Source organism: Chionomys nivalis, chromosome 14, assembly GCF_950005125.1.
Source record: "Chionomys nivalis chromosome 14, mChiNiv1.1, whole genome shotgun sequence".
Lineage (NCBI taxonomy): Eukaryota > Metazoa > Chordata > Mammalia > Rodentia > Cricetidae > Chionomys > Chionomys nivalis.
The window spans coordinates 11,079,344-11,096,896 of NC_080099.1; the positions used below are offsets into that span (position 1 = coordinate 11,079,344).

Consider the following 17,553-nt stretch of genomic DNA (forward strand, 5'->3'; position numbering starts at 1 on the left):
TTTTTTGACAACACCGAGTACTCATTCGGCAGCTCAGATACTGTCAAGATAGGTGAGGTTCACTTTTCGAGTACATATTCCAACTCTCTAAGTGTCAGCAAACACTGCTCCTGAACCAACAGTTTGCTTTCTCACCCTGGGATAGGTAGCTACTGCGTGGGCATGCACGTTCCATGCTCCTACTCTGTGGTTCTAAGGATCAAAACTGAGCAGTCATGACAGCAAACACCTTTAGCCACTCAGTCAACTTACTAGGCCCCAGAATCAGAATCAAGTTTTATTTTCAAAAATTCTTGATTTGTGGTTAGCTGAATCTAGTGATATGCTCTGAGATCACAGAAAGTCAACTCAATGACCAATTACTGAAAAGCTCATATTTACCTGTGTCCATACTTTGGTTCAACTGTTGATCACTTGTTTCTCCATCTTCACTGATATATCCAGGTGGTGGCGTTTCTACAACAAATCAAATATAGTTCATTTGATTTCAGCTTTTTCTCCCAGTTACCATATGCAAGCAATGAGAAAACCAAAAAAAGATGTATATATGTGTGTGTACACACACGAAACATCATCAAAAGCAAATTTAGATACTATGTGTATACATATACATCATTATAAACAGCAAACTTAGATACTACTCTCTATGTGTATATATATATATATACATCATTATAAACAGCAAAACTGGGTCCACACAACTGAGAGTCTAACCTATCTTGTAGATGAATCCCTAAAGCAGACCTGTAACAAAACCCAGTTTTTCTGACATTTTCTTACACATTATTTAACGTCTGGCTCATGTGTATGTATTCTGAAACAGTCAAGAGCTTAACTACAAAGATACCTCTCAGTAGGATTCAAAGACATTAGTATTCTCGCTCTTTTTAACTAGTGGACACCATGTACAGGCACAGACAATCACTTGGGAAAAGACTGATGTACACACAGCTGGGATTTCAAAATACACTAAACTGTACTGAACAGGTTACAGTAGGCTGACTCAGGATTGATCTACCCTGAATCCACCACCCCTGCTTAGATTTCTAACTGCCTGACAGTTCTAAATGCCTGAAGCAGAAACAACGTAAAGTACTTGCTGAAAATATTAGGATTCTAACATCATTTCCAATACATTTTTGGAATAAAATGTTTACATTCAGGAGGACCTATAAAACAGTAAATTTCAAAGATAATAAAAACATGCATACAATTTTATCATTTCTGATTTTAATGGCAGAATTCCAAAAAATTTCAACAGTGTATCATTTTCAATTTTTAACAATAACTCAAAATAATGCAGACACACAACAGAAAAGATTCTGACATTATTCAAGGAGGCAAAGGCAGGAGGATCCCTGTAAGTTCGAGGTAAATCTGGTCTACACAGTAAGAGTCAACCTGTCTTTAAAACAAACTGCCTCCCCCATTCTCATTTAGAAGTCAGTATGGCAAAAAAACAAACAAACAAACAAACAAAAACCAAAAAACTTCATATCTTCACAGATCCAAATAAAAAATAAAAATACACACTATTTTAAATATTAAATGTAAGAAAATGTAAAAAGTTGAGATCCGACAGTCTCAACATTGGTGTTTCAAAGGTCTAAGATGCAAAAAACTCAACTTTAAGACACTTTATCTCATTCTATTACCATCCTCAATTATTATTTATTTATAAACTGATAAGTTATCAGCATTAAAATAATGATAAAAGTTCTTTTGAGGGACTGGAGCAATGGCTCAGAAGTTAAGAGTAGGTATTATTCTTGCAAAGAACCTGAACTCAGTTCCAGCACCAGGTCAGGTGACTCAACTCTAGGTAAGTCAATACCCCCTTCTGAATTCTGTGGGTATCTGCACTGACATGCAAATAGACATACATGTTATGTATACTTTAAATTAATAAAAATAAAATTGTATTTTATTTATATTTATTCAAATCTATTTGTTCAAATATTATATTGAAAATAAAAATTATAAAAGAAACAAAAGTAAACTCTTTGGTTTTGCTGTCAATGGGAGCAGGAAAGCCTGAGTGTCCAGAAAAACTGGTGCATTTCCCTTTTCATTTGCTACTTTATAAAACACTAACATCTAAATAGTTAAAAGAATAAAGAAAAAAAAAAGCCTAAACCTCTTAACATTAAACGAGAAAGCATTCTGAATAATATTGCAAGTAATTCGCTGGTGTATATCTCAGAAGACTGCGATAGGCACACATTTTAATTTGTCTGCCTTATGAAGTAACAACAGTTGCCATGGGAAAGACTTAAACGCTTCACTTCGTGTCACACACACAATCCCACTCCACTTCTAGCCAGTGTATAAAAGATATTCAATTCTCCCCAAAAAGAAAATGTTTCAGTTTACGATTCCTCTCTTCCCTCACCTTACTCCTCTTCTTTACTAATGTCACAAAAAATTTCTATATACTAGCAACTGGGCTAAAAGCATAGGACAGAGAAGCCCTTAAAATGTACTCTTTTGAAATAAATCAATACTTAAATGAGCTATTAAAACCAATAAAATTTATTTTTCCCTAATAATTTAAAAATTATCTTCAATGGACAAATACCATTTTTATAATATAATAAGCCAAATAAAAGTCTTTGATTCCCTGTATATTTCTATTGCATAAAATAAAAGCTGGAATGGGATTAAAAAAATCAGAAAAAGATGAGGGAATGGAAGAGGTAGGCAGGTAGGGATTAAAAGACATTAAAACTTCATAACACAAATAGTTCCTGATCAGTTTCTACAAACAAAGAATAAGTATCTGTCTTTTTTTCTAGTAAACAATAAAAACTATAGGAGTTGGTGCTGAATCGTGAAATATTACTGGGTCACATAAAACAAGAGATAAGAGCAGAATCTGAGCTCCAGCAAAACAGCTCAGCAGGTACAGTGACTGCCACACAGGCCTGGCAACCTCATCAATGTCCTGCATTCAAGCAAAGGTGGAAAGGGACAACTGAATCCAGCTGTCCCCCTCCTTTCACCCCACATACTCCACAGTTTTACCAAAGAATTTGAGAACCACGGTGCTGAATTCACTCTTTTTTTTCAGTAGAATTACCTAAGGCCCAGGAGAAATATAATCAAGCGCTTTATTTTCCTCAATGTGTTGCTATCTATAAAACTAAAATATTGCACTACTAAGCGTTTATTCGCAATAAGCATCAGCAAATTCCCCATGGGAAATGACTGCTTAGAGACGTGTGGTTATGTCTGTTCCAGGGACATAGTATGATCACGCTCTGGACTCCTCTCTACTTCAGCAGCTATGACAAACTTACTAGGATCTTTTTCCTACTCCTCAGAGTATTTTGTTAAAAGTCACTGGAAAGAAAAGGAAATTAAAAGTAAACCTTTTATCGAGATAAACCGTTTAATGTGTTGGGCGCAGACCCTGCACAAAACCATCCCCACAAATCAGACTTCTCCATCCAGAGCCAAGAACATTTCGAAAATTAAACCACATTACTAACACTTGGCATTTGTTACAAGATTGCAATTTACCTAAGTTTTAAGAGATTTTCAAGGCAAAAATACCTGGGATGTAATTACTCTGTGGCTCAATTCCTGCTGGGAAATTAGTGTTTTCTGGAATGGAGTGGGTATAATCATCCAGAGGCGGCAGTTCTGTCAGGATCTCTGTGTGCCGAGGCACTAATACTGGAGGCAAAACTGGAGGAGTTAAAGAAATCAGAGTTAGTGGCAAATTTGCTAAAGGGGAGGGGTCTTTACTCAAGGTTCTCACAGACAGAAGGCAGCAGCTTCACTTTTCAAAGTCTTGGCTCACCTGTCTGGTATTATGACACTAAGAACTTAACAAATCTCATCATGGAGCTGACTTAAGTAACTCACCATTTAAGTTCCCAAACTAAGGCTTATTTTTTACTTTGGGGAACAATCTGACCCTGTCAATACTGAATTACCATAAGAATTTATAAAATTCCACTAGAAATAGTGAGTGAAAAGTCATCACTAAAGTCAGATGTAAAAATTTTTCTAAGAATATAGGATTTTTTTTTTCAGCTCGCTAAATCCAAAGTCGTAAATAAACTTCACTCTATTACTTCTCTAAAAATGCTATCGCTCTTAAAGCAGTCAGAGTGGAATGTTGAAGGTAGGTACCAGAGAGACACATGGACCACTTTCAGCAGACAGCAAGTCTGTGAAATTTCCTCGATACACACCTGCCTGTCCAATAGAGTACGTTCCCAGGAAGTGGACATGCCCCCTTTTCCATAAGAAAGCATTTAAAACTTGCACCAAATAATATACTCAAGAGAGTTTATTACAATTTTACATTAAAATTTCCCGGAGGCACAAGGAATATTAGCCTTCAGTCAGTCTTTTAATTTAAAACCAGGAAAACAAAACCAAAAACCGCCTAGTTTTCCTACCTGGTGTCTCAACTCTCTGGTAGTGGTAAGGATTTACGCACACTTCATCTTTTTTCAGATTAAAAGCATATTCGCAGTTTTCAATTGCCTTGAGCTCATGATGGCTGTGAAGGTCCGGCCAACGCCATAACCGGCAGTATATAACATGCGGCAGCCCTTTCCGGTGCGAAACCTGGAGACGGCCATCAAGAGACCTATTCGGAAGCATGGGGAAAGAGGAAGGCATTTTTAGAAGGAGAGACTAGATGTCATCAAAAGGGATGAATTAATACACTAAAAGTACAATGAAGGAAACCACAGCCACTGAGTTAGCTTTAGTGATATTCAGGAAGAACAGTGCACTCAGGCTTGGATCTGATCAAGCAAGCAGCGGCACTAGCACCTGTCTCCTATCAGTGTGCGTATAACAACTCACATGCCAACGGAAGGCTAACCTCGTTGGCAGGTGGTCTACAAAGTGTTATGTGGTTATACTTGAAAATTTCATGTCTATTTTTAATAAGCTAAATCCTCAAAGGTATTAATTCTGAAGCAACTGGTTGTCAAAAAAAGGAAGTAGTATGAAAATGGTGGTAAATACCAACGATGATGTGACAGAACTTACTGGGACTAACGTTGTTATTCAAGTGTGACTTTTGATATCTGAGGCTTATTTATGAAGCTCACACAGAAATGCGGATGGTGATGAACGTGAGATGAAATGGACAAATACCAATGGGCTTACAAGAGAATGAAGTGATTAAAAAAAAGATGACAGAAAAACAAGTTAGCCTACTGTTAATTGTGATGTAAGCGTTCATCAGATACTAGTATAACAATGAGATTAACAAGAAATTTAGAAAAAACTAGAATCTACTTAAAAATTAGGCCAATAACAAATCTAATTTTGGACTACAGTTGAGTATAGAACTATTTAAAAAAACTTAATTCTTTATGGGACACAATCATTTAAAGATTCAAAACTAAAATTGCATTGACCAAAACATCAGTTGAAACATTTAATATATTTTTAATACTGGCAAGCAGATAATTTACATGCTATGCCTTCTTTACAATAAGTTAACATCCTAGGCAAAAGTTACGCTACGCAACCCCGTCGAGGTCTTCCAAAGCACACCCTCCCACCAGGTCTCTAGGGTTCAGAGAGGGCAAAATATTCACCTGGTTTGTTCAGAGAAGCTGTAAAGGCCTGTTGTATCCCACTGATCTACCGTATTTGGTGTACTCAGTCCCCAAATTTCAGAGCAAGTGCTGTGCATAAATTGAAAAACAAAAAGTTGATGTGAACATGGAAGCATGGTTATTCAAAGTACCATGATGCAAAGCATGGAGAATGTACAGAATACTTCCTTCACCCAGAAGATATACATGGCTTCACCCACCACGGGTCACTGCTGGCCACTATATTTTCTATATGAAGGAAGCCAATAAATGGAACATGTGACTCCAGATAAGTTATGATTATGTTTTTATATGAGAACACCAATGCTCACTAACCTAATGCAATCATACCTATAACACGCACTCAATAATTATATTCCCGATCCCCATTGTTATTCTAGTATTTGCTGCCTGCGAGGCAGCTGTAGGGCTAGCCCTATTAGCAAAAATCTCAAACACCTATGGCTCTGATTTCATACAAAACCATCCTTTCCAATGTCCTCTACTCAAAGACTTTATACTATGTCATCAACCCCACTAACAAGGCTTCAGTTCATTACTCAGTTTTAAAAAACAGCAACAATAACAAACCCACTTCAATTAAAAATAGCTGTCAACTGGTGCTTTTAATATAGAAACAGTCCCACTGAAAATAAATACTTATCATTGAGTGTGGTAGCACACACCTGCATTCCCAGCACTTGGAAGATAGAGGTGAGAGGAAGAGGAATTCAATGCTTGTCTAGGCTACCCAGTAAATTCAAGGCCAGCCTGGTCTATGAGATCCTGTCTCAAAAACAAATAAGTAAAATAAACCAAGCAGACACACCCAGGATTCAAATGTCCCAGTTATCCGTTTGTACTACAATCTCACTGAAAGCTGTAACTGTTCTCTTGACATCCTCTATAAAGGGCACCTTGCGGTCACTAAAGTCACTCCATACAACACATCTTAAAGTTTCTTTTCGCATCTTTCCAGAGTATAGGCAAGTCCAAATCACTATTGCTACTTCATCTCAAAGTAACTACTGGCCTGTGGGCAAAGGGAAGAACTGAAATGGAACTTTCAGAATGGAGTTTTGGTGGTCTTATCTTTCAGCTATGGAGCTATACTCTTTAAATTAGTCAAATATATTTTTTGAAATTCAATTCCACTTCACAGATATTAACGAAATCAACAAAATTTAAGAAAAAGGGAACATTTCCAATAACCTTGAAGAATAAATGACTGATTAAATTTTACATTTTCTCACCATTAGTTAGATAACTGCATCAACGAAGGGCAGTGGGAAAGCACAGGCTCTCCTGAGGCTAGGGACAATCTGAGGAGTGGCTCTCGACCTTCCTATGCTGCACCCCTTCAATACAATTCCTCGTTGCAGTGACCTTCCCCAACCATAAAATTATTTTGTTGCTACATTATAACTGGAATTTTGCTACTGTTATGAACCATAATGTAAATATCTGTGTTTTCTGATGGTATGAGGTGACCCTTATGAAAGGGTCTTTTGACCCCCCCAAGGGGTCATGACCCACAGGTTGAGAACCACTGATCTAGACTGACCCAGGGTCCCTTAAAACAGCTATTTGGTTGCAGGACACCCCTGATTTAGAGTGCAAAGTAACTAGAACAGAACAGTTGCTGGGAGAGGGGAGAAAGAGAGGGATAGAGGGACAGAAAGAAAAGGGAAATACTTAGAAATTTTCCTGTATTGCCCTGATATGTTTTAGACAGCCTCACTTTTTAACAGTACAAACATCACCATACTACGAATGGGAAAAAGTCAAGAAATGAAAGAATAATATCATCTTCCTTTTGTGATTTTGAACTGAAATGAGTAGTGTACAGCTGTAGTACTAAAGAAATAATGGCATAACTGAGGCTGTTCTGTCATGGCATTAGAAGAACATTTCACTCCGGTTCCTCTGAGAACAACAGGACCACCATAATCTAGGGCACAAAACACTTAAACTGTGTTCTACTGGGCATGAAATAAAGCAAATAAAGAACAACAGGTAAGAACATGAATGGACAGACGCATGACACAGACCTTAGTCTACTTCAGCCCGACCCCGGTCATGCCCCCATGGGGATCACGTTTCTCACCTTCTCCGTTCCCTCAAACTGAAAAGCTTATTTAAAAACATCAATGCTGGCTAGCAAAATGTTTACTTGCTTGCTTCTTTCATATGTAGTTCAAGCTGGCTTAAAACACACAAACGTGCTTCAGCCTCCCAAGGGCTGGGATTATGGTTGTACATCACCACACCCAGCCAAACACTCTAAAGCGGATCCACTGTGTAATGTACAAAGCAACTAAAGTATGTGTAGTTATTAAAGACACAACTTTAACATAACTAAACACAAAGGCAGATAAAGAGAAATTCATAGATTTATGATCCAGACAAGATTCTCCAAGCATAACACAATAAGAGCCACCGGAAGGCTGAGGAGAGACTGATCCTACATCACAAATCCTCCTCAGCTCAAAAGCACACAGACACAGAGCATACTAGCGCAGAGCAGACTCCACTTCCAGCAAAGGTCAGGAGCTTCAATTAGGTAATTTTCCTCAAACCACAGTTTTAACCAACCAAATATAAAAAGCATTTAAAAACAAAGTAGAAAGACCGGAAGATGCAAACTGAAAGGTGTCAACTTGCAGGTAAGGAATGCTGCATTGGATGAGAGCTGCATTCCCAAGACTTTGTACTTGAGGGAAACCCCCAGTCTCAGTAACTCAGGATAACCAGAACTCACACATAAAACTGCAGCTTAACAGTAAGTAAATAAAGGAGCCACTGGGGAGGGATCTTCAAACTATGACCTATGCATGAATCCTTGACAAATCCACAGGGGTTGAGGAAACCAGTACTCGGAAAAGCACAAAGAACTGATAATGCAACGGTTGCCAACAGTAGAGGAAAGTCTAGATTTTGAAGCTACTAAATACCTGCTAAAACAAAACCCCACTCTTCAGAGGGTAGGACAACAGTACAATGCTGTTTCACAGAACTAGCACACAACTAACAGTCACACAAACAGAAACAGTTCGGATGTGAGCTTTAGAGTAATTATTACAAATATGCTCATGAAATTAATGAACAGATCGGGAATCTCAAAAAATGTAAACTACAGAAATGAATCAAACAAATGCTAAAACTGAAAATTACCAACTCCAAAATAAAAATTAATGAACATATACGTTAGTACAAATTACCTAACCAAGCATAGTAAAATAAAAGACTCAAAAAAAAAAAAGAAGTCTTAACAATGTGTACAATTACATAACAAGAGTGGACACAAATTGAAATAAAGTCTAGAGGGAAAATGGTTGAAACATTTCCAAGTCTTAAAATATTTTCAACTTAAAAAAACAAAACAAACAAACCACTAGAACTTAAACATCCAAGAGGCCTAGTGAACACCAAGTAATTTAAACTAACTACCAACAAGTTATGGCAGGCCACACTTTCTTCTCTTAGAACCCTTCTGGTACAAATCCTTTTCAACTTTCAGAGCTCCTCTCAAAGACCCTCAGGCAGGAATTCCTCTGAGGGTTCACACCCCTACTCCAGAAGAAGTCACCTGAGTAGGCGTCAAGTTAGCACTTAGAGGAACCTCTCTGAACTAACATCCAGTGGCCCTTCTCTTCTCTCTCTATCCCCACATCTTTGGCTTTGCCTGCATCCTTACTTTTTTTCCTTTAATGCTCAGTCATCTCTATAGAAGTCAAACTGAAATCACATCTTCCCTCCCTGTAGAAACTACAAAATAACACCCATTCTTGCTGCCTTTAAAGTCTTGTCTATTCTGGCAGCCGCTGGAGCAGAACAATCCATTACAGAGGCAGAAAAACAAAGTCTGAAGAAACAAAGAAAGTTGGAAGACAATGGAACATCTTTACAGAACCGAGTTCTAACCCGTTAGTCCACAAACAAGCAAAGTGGCCTTTGCAAAAGAAGTCAAGACACAAAAATATACTGTGGAACAGAAACTTAATCAACTTGCTTCTAACAGACTCTGCAGGAAATAAATACTAAAGTTCAGGATAAAGGAAAATTACAATAAAAGAAAACCTAAAATTACGAAAAAAAATTAAAAGAGTTGAAAATGTTAATAGTTAAAGATAAAGATGGTATTATTTTCTCACAATGTCTAAGAAATGGAGGGGATCAAGAAAACTTTGCAACTGAAAGAATACATAGATAGATGTAAGCTCCAGGGAATCAGACACCATCTTCTCATCTCTTTGGGCATACACACAGTACACACACATACATGCAGGCAAAACAGTCATACACATAAAACAGAATCATTCCTTTTTTGAAATAATATATTTGTCATCCCAAGAAACCCTCCATGCAGCCACTTGCAAAGCTCCCACCAAGTATTGTCCAGGTACTTGCACTCTCTCCTAGGTTACCCAGGAAAGTGTAACTTCAGCTCTTTTCTTTCAGATTCTGACCAAAGCCTGATCTTGCTTTCCTGTGATTCCTAGGGCTTTCACTTTCTCTGAGGTCCCTGCTTCTTCCACTTTCATGTGGTTGCTTTGCCAAAACCCATTGTTTTCTTTGGTTTATAGGGAACAGCTTCTCTCTTCCTGTCAATTGCCAGGAGTTTTCCTGTTCTTGTCTTCTCTGAAATTGTAACAAAACTGTTCTTGAGCTTCTTTTCAAGTATATCTTCCAGTCCTCTTACTGACAAGTCTTAGAATCCAAGAGGTAGCCCCCAATTCCCTAGTAACGATAAAATATAAGACTATTACCAAAGATAAAAACACAAAACACTAACAACCCTGAAAGTATCTAAAGTTGGTTTTAAGATAAATGTGGGTTGGGAATACATCAGAGACAGGGTGTTGGTCTAGCCTGTGAGAGGCCACAGTTCTGCTCCTAGTAGGTACCATAGGAAGAAAAGGGAGTAACAAAATAAAGGAAGCAAAGCCCAACAAAAAGTAAGAAACCAACATCAGAACAATCTAAGTAATTCTTTAAATAGATAGGACACAGAGACACAGATAGACAGACACACACACACACACACACACACCCCTACCCATCTGTAAGTCACAGATCTGTACATCGTTAACAAATTCTCAGGTATACATAAAGTATTTTAAAAAAAAAACACCACATGCTGGAGCCATAAAAAAAAAAAATCAAAAATTTTAGAATAGACAATATGGAACTAAATAACCTCTAAGTGAAAGAAGAAATAACAAAATACTCTTTACAGTATTTTAAATGATAATGATACCACAGTATGAATGTTTGGGGAGGTGGGTAGACAGCTAAGAGAAGCTATAAAAGCACATTTACATCAGAAAACACATTAAAATAAGCTATTTTGAATCAGAGTTGGTGGTGCAGGCCTATATAATACCAGTTACTTACGAGGCTGAAGCAGGAGGCTCCACAGTTAAATGCCTGCGCTTGGCAATTTTGTGAGAAGTAAAAGGCATCTAGGGACACCGATTAGTGGCAGAAGTGCTGGCCCTGAGGGAGGGAGGGAGGCTGGCCTAGGTTCAATCCCCAATATTAAAACAGGAAGGTCCTGGGTTCAATTCCCACTCATATTAAAAAAAATCAAACTGCTGTTTTAAATTTTTATAGAAAACTATGTGTGACTAATCAGCACTGCACTGGAGGCTCTAATTAGCACAACAAAGAAAAATTAAAAATGCAAACTACAGGAAAAGGTAGAAATATTAACTGTTTTCTTGGGACTAATGCCTTAACTTTATAGAAATCCTAGGACGACTATAACAAACCTCTACAATACACTAGTGAACTGAGCAATGTTGTAAGATATACAAGCAAATGATAAAATCTACTGTATTCCCATTATTTCAGTAACAAGTCTAAAATGTAAAATATTTAAAAAGATTCATCAAGATATATAAAGCTTAAGTAACAACTAAAAAATATTGAGACATTTAAAACACCTGTAAATATACACTCTATTCATAGGTGGAATGATCCCATATCAAGAAGTTTCATTTTAACATGGTCTGTATCTTTCTAATCTACTAGAGTCATTATTTTTACAAAACTTTTTGTGACACTGCAGTCACTAATGAAACTAAAGTGTATGAAAATGCAAAGAATTCAAATGCAAGGTTTGCATCTACCTGTGTGTTTTTAGGGCCCCCACGTGCTAAGGGACTCGACTAGTGAACTAGGGAAGTACTCTATCACGCAGCCACACCCCTCACCAGACTAACGGATTCTGAATATACTGATGAATCTCAGAAATACTCTGCTGATGGAAAGAAGCTCAACACTGAATTGATTCCATTTACATGAATACACTGAACTGACAAAGTCAATTCAAACCAACATTGCTTAGGGACAGAACCATTGGGAAAGAACTGTCCAGGTAACTGACAGGTCCTATATGACACATTGGTGCCTTCATTGATCAAACCTAATTTGTCTGAACACCCAATCGATACATGCGCTTCATATACAAAAATTTTGTGAGGTTAACAAAGTAAAAGTCAGAAATAGTGGCCCAAGCCTACAATTTCAGCATTTGAGAGACTGAGACAGGATCTAGATTCAGTTCAAGCCAGGCTGGGATATATAGTTAAGACCTATTCTCAAAAATAGCAACAGCGATATACCCTTACACTCAATTACATTTCTATGCATTGAAACAATCTTAGTGGAAATTAACAAGAAACAGCTCTGTGGTACTCAATGTGGAACACAGAACCTGCTGTGCGAGAGCAAAGGGTTTGCAAAACTGCAGATAGCAAAAGGAAGGTCTGAAAAAGACAAGCAATATGAAATAAAGTGTCCTAAAGAAACACTTTTTTTGTTATTGTCCTGTCTGTTTTGTAGTACTGGGAGGCTGACAAATTTTATTTTCTCAAACAATGACGCCAATACCACAAACACATCAACTCTACATTTCCTAGTTTATTTGACTGCCTAACTTCAAGACATTGTAAAACAGCTTAGCTATTGAAAATTATACCAAAAGAAAATGGTCGAATAACTTCTGACTAAATTTAACAGTTTACTAATACAATTTATGAAGAATATCATATATACGTGAAATACGATATAACAGACCACAGAACATCTACAATGATCTCTGCATTACTATAAAGACAGATGAGCAAGCACACTTGTGTTTGCATCTTATGCAAAGCCCCATAGTTCTTTGTATAGAACAGTTTCTCTAGGGCAGATTATCACAGATGGATTATATAGCTTTCTTGCTTCTATATTCACCCTGAAGAAAACGGGCATGGAAAGGAGAAATGAAACATCTATTAAAACCCTAAAGGCACAAATATGATAACCATATTCGTCAGCATACATACATACTAGTTATCACTGTATTCATGAAATTATTTAGCAATAAAGTTGGAAGAAATCCTTATCAACTTTCCCTACTAATCACACTCACAGGAATTACTGCAACTAACATAAGTTTTTTCTTGGCCTGCCTAATGGTTCAGCAGTGAAAGAAAGCACTTGTCACAAAAGCCTGACAACCTGAGGTCAACCCAAAACCACATATCTAAAAGTCAGATGTAGGGTGTCCAGTACGTGATCCCAGCATCCTGAAGTGAGAGGAGAGGTGGAGACAGGCAGGTCAGTGAGCGTGGAGCATGCAGTATGGCAGAGCAACAGCAGACCCTGTCTCAGCCGGATGGAAGGAAAGAACCAACTCCTAGAAGCTGTCTGACACTCACACCAGGGCACCTGTGCTCATACACCAAATCCTCCCTACACACAAATTTTCTTCATCTAAAATAACAATAAGCTCACATTTGAAGCTCAATTTAAAATCTAACATGTAATTTGTAAGCTGTATAGAATACATATTTTAAACTAACATTTTGTACTTCATTTCAAATACCCATGAACATGTTTGTGTTAACATACTTTTACATGAAATACATATATATTTGTGCATATACATTCTATTGAACAATAAAAAGCAGCAGTAAGACCTCAGTTCAAGAAAGCACTCACTCACTGGGCCTCCAGTACAAACTTGCTTTACCAGCACAAAAATTGATCACAGGTTTCAGGCTACCCTGGATTACATTTGAGTTTGAGGCCTGCCTAGGCTACATAGCAAATTCAAGCGAGCCTGAGTTACACAGTAAGGGCCTATAGCTCATCTGTAACTTGGCTTTTCTGGCAAGTTAAGTATCTTGGGTGTAATTTCCAGTACTACAGAAGGAAACACCAACCATGAGTACTTATGCCTTGTATCCAATACTCAGAAAACACAGTAAGGTGGATCTCTGAGTTCAAGGTTGGGGGACACTTGGAAATTTGGAAATGGGGGGGAGAAAAAGAAAAAAGCACTAACTTTGGGCAAAAAAAGACATACTCCCAAACCCAACAAATCTTTAAACTAGTTTTTCTATTCATACTATTTGTATGATTTACAACTATAACTAAACAACCACTGTTTGAGCATTTTGTTTTTTATAACGTTCTTTGTCTAAAGAGAATGTCTTCTCTGCAAATCAAAGTGGGTGAGAATATAGGATACCCCATGAAAAATGAAAGCAGGTTGAAAATTGAACAAAATTAAGTCAGTCAATCAATTAGAGAAGGGCCTCAACAAAAGTTTCACCTGAGGCTCTAGCCCTTGATAAGTAATATACTCACTTAATATGGATTTGTAGGGAAGAAATCTGTAACTAAGAAGCCATAATTACTTTTAGTGATGACTAATTGGTTCTTTCATTTTTAAGTATTTCCAAATTGTATTTTAGATAAACTGAGGAGTCAATGATGATCATAATAACAAAGGAAACAAAGTAGAAACAACTGAATACTCTACATGCCACCAAGCTACACAAATGGACAAGACATCTACCTCTAGAGAGTGTGTGCATGAAGAGCCTTGGGAGCTGGGCTCCAGGAGCTATGCACCTGTATGAAACCTACTGATAACGAGGACACCCAGATGTCTGTCCTCTCTTCGTGGTTTGTTGTTGTTTGTTTTGTTTAGTGTCAGGGCATCTCAGACACTACCTGATCTGGCTAAGAGCTTCTAGAAATTCTGCTATCTCACCTCCCAGCTCCCAACAGGGATACGCTGGGATGGCAGACTGCACTGCTGCTACACTGGTGTTTATGTGGGCACTGGGATCTGACCCACTAGCCATCTCCCCAGGCACATCCACTGTATTTTTATGACAGTTTCTCGCTGGTCTGGAACTCACCTAGTTAGTTAGGCTGGTGATCAGTGAGTTCCGGGGTTTCACCTGTCTCTGTTTAACCCAACTAGGTACTGGGATGGCACTCAAATCCTTGAGCTTACCTGTGCCCTCCTCCCAATCCTCTCCATGGACTTTCCTTGTTCCTTCTATCATACCAAGAAAGGAGCTTTGGAGCTCTTGTCTTAATATATTAGCAAAGGAAACAGGTGAACACAATGAGTGAGTTCTCACTGACAAAAAAGAAATAAATTCCACTAAAATATAAAATTCTACCTTCTAACTCAAGAAACTACAATATAGACCAGGCCCAAGTTCTAGGACAGCCAGAGCAGCCAGGTCTTGGCCCAACATGGCACTGAATGACTTTAACTCTAAGTTCTGAGATTTGGCTTTAAGGATTTCTAGGGGAGTGGAGGACATGGCTTAGCTGGTAGATCGCCTCCCTACTATGTACAAAGCCCTAGGTTCAATTCCCAGCACTGCAAAAACTGAGTGAGAGGTAGCACATGTCTACAAGTCCACACTTGGAAGGTGGAGAAAGAAGGATCAGGAATTCAGAGTTCCATTCTCTCAACACGGTTAAGTACAAGGCTACTTGCATCACACACACACACAAATACCCTATCTCTTAAAAGGTCTCTTGAAATTCTTATAGCCTGTCCTCAATCTTGATTCTTCCTTCAATTTGTCAGGCACAGATTACTTCCCTTTTATAACCTCATTTTATCCCCAACGGTTCCTCGTTGGTGGCCTTGTACTTGGGGAAAGGCCCTGTGAAGGATCTAGGTCCACTCAGTATCTAAGAACCCTCCTTGTTCTGCTTGCACCCCACAAACTCTCCTCCTCAGATGATGAACTGGTTGTCTTCCCTCTCCTTCACCTCTACTCTAAGTAACGAGGTTAAAGTAATGCCTAAAGCTCAGAGAGTATTTCCTCTGCTTTTTATTAAAAATACCACCAAAATTGGCATCTTAACACTCTCCCTTCCTTCCTTCCTCCCTCCCCCCTTTTAGAATGTAAGCACCTCAAGGACTTGGTAAGATTTTCTCAATATTCTAATGTGCCTAGCACACTGTCAAAACTCAATACTGATAGATAAAAAAGATATGGTAGACATTTCATATCAATATATACCACATCAACACATTACCTATGCTTTATTGGTTCACTTGCAAAATTTATACTGTATAGCACAAACCTTAATGGTTTTTTTTTTTAGTTTTATAAAATACATAAATTGTGTCATTTTTAACTGTCTAAAAACCATTCCTCATGACCCTTTCTCAGTTAACTGTTTTACCCCTCTATTCCCTACTGTCAGGGTAACTGCTAAACTCTCTTTCTCACCTTAGAGTCTTCCTGAATGCCATAGAAATGGAATTATATACTGTACACTTCTGGGGTTCAACCTGACTCATTCAACACAATGGTCCTAAAATTTAATTATGTTAATGCAGGGCACAATTCTTTCTATGTGTTTGCTGAGCTTTCCATCCCCTGAACAGAACAGTTTCTTTAGTCACTGTTTTCTGATCAATACATACCCAACCTGTCAGCAGGCTGTAACTGTCAAGACAAAAGCTATGGAACACATACATCCACTGTGGACAGTTTCTGACTGGTGTTGGGAATTACCTAGAGTTCCTGTGATACAACCAGATGCATGCTTGACTTACTGAAAATGGACAACTCTTCTTCCTGAGTGGATGTACTTTCTCCCTCATTACCTGAGTGTTCCAGGGACAGTCAATTTAATTATTCTGGTGACTGTACACTGGTTATTTCCTTACGGTGTCAGTTCTAGTTTTCTAGTGACACTGCATTTCCCTGTCCCAGCTGGTCCTTTGTATCTTTTGTGACATATCTCAATCTGTCCATTTAAAACCTGAGCCGCCCATCTCTCACTACTGAATTATAGAGTTCCTTACAAACTCTGCGTCTAATCCTCTTTCTAAATATGCCTCACATATTTTTCTCTCTCTGGCCTATTCTTTTAAAAAACTCTTCTGGGGATCAGCTTTTAACACCAACACAACTGGGTGTAACTTTCTCTTGATATTAGTGCCCTTTAAAGAGAGAGACTATTCACCCCCAAGCCACAAATATAAAATGTAGTGACTCCCTAATGTGTTTCCCTAAACACATTTTATGGTTTTAACTCCTGGGTGAGAAGCATGATTCACCTAGAATTTTCTGAGACAGTGGGACAGAGGGTCAAGATCTTCCTTCCATACAGATACCCACTGTTCCAGAGCTCTGGGAAACCCTGTCTCCAAACACCAAATAAATAAGTAATCAACAAACGAATAATCTATTTAATCTTCAGCAGGTTGCTGTAAGTCTGCTTGCCTCACACACAACACCATTTAAAAATATGTGGGGCTCCCCTGTGTAGTTCATTCTTTACTGGGATTCTGGTCTCCATTTTCAGTGCTGTGTGTGCCCAGTGTGCCTTGTGGTACTTTAGGTTAGACATAGTGGGTTCTGCACTTTGTGTGAATAAAAGCAAAATCTACGATATCATTCATTTTCTCTTCTTCCCACTGGCAAATGTGATCTAAATTTTGTTTGTGTCTCTATCACCTTATGCCACTTCAGCTCACACAGCTTGCCATGTGACACAGTGTCAGTCTAAAAGGAAGACAGACCTGACCATGCTAGATAACATCTGATTCTTCTTCCTTCCTTTCTTTGATTTCTCTTGGCAAAGCTTTGAAATGTCATGGAGCAATCTTAGGTCTTATATCCTTTAGGCAGACTGTATTCCTAGGTATTTT

The 17,553-nt window shown here is 38.1% G+C and overlaps 1 protein-coding gene across 3 annotated transcripts in view; it reads right to left on the reverse strand.

Moving 5' to 3' along the window:
• Smad2 (SMAD family member 2) overlaps positions 1-17,553 on the reverse strand; it is a 66,112-nt gene that overhangs the window by 12,920 nt on the left and 35,639 nt on the right. For 2 of the 3 annotated variants that reach the window (XM_057789038.1, XM_057789040.1), the window contains exons 3-6: positions 5,574-5,663; positions 4,413-4,606; positions 3,556-3,690; positions 382-456 (exon numbers count right to left, since the gene is read on the reverse strand). In XM_057789038.1, coding sequence (XP_057645021.1) covers positions 382-456; positions 3,556-3,690; positions 4,413-4,606; positions 5,574-5,663 — 494 coding nt within the window. The remainder of the gene's footprint in view (positions 1-381; positions 457-3,555; positions 3,691-4,412; positions 4,607-5,573; positions 5,664-17,553) is intronic. The other variant, XM_057789041.1, reaches the window with a different exon arrangement.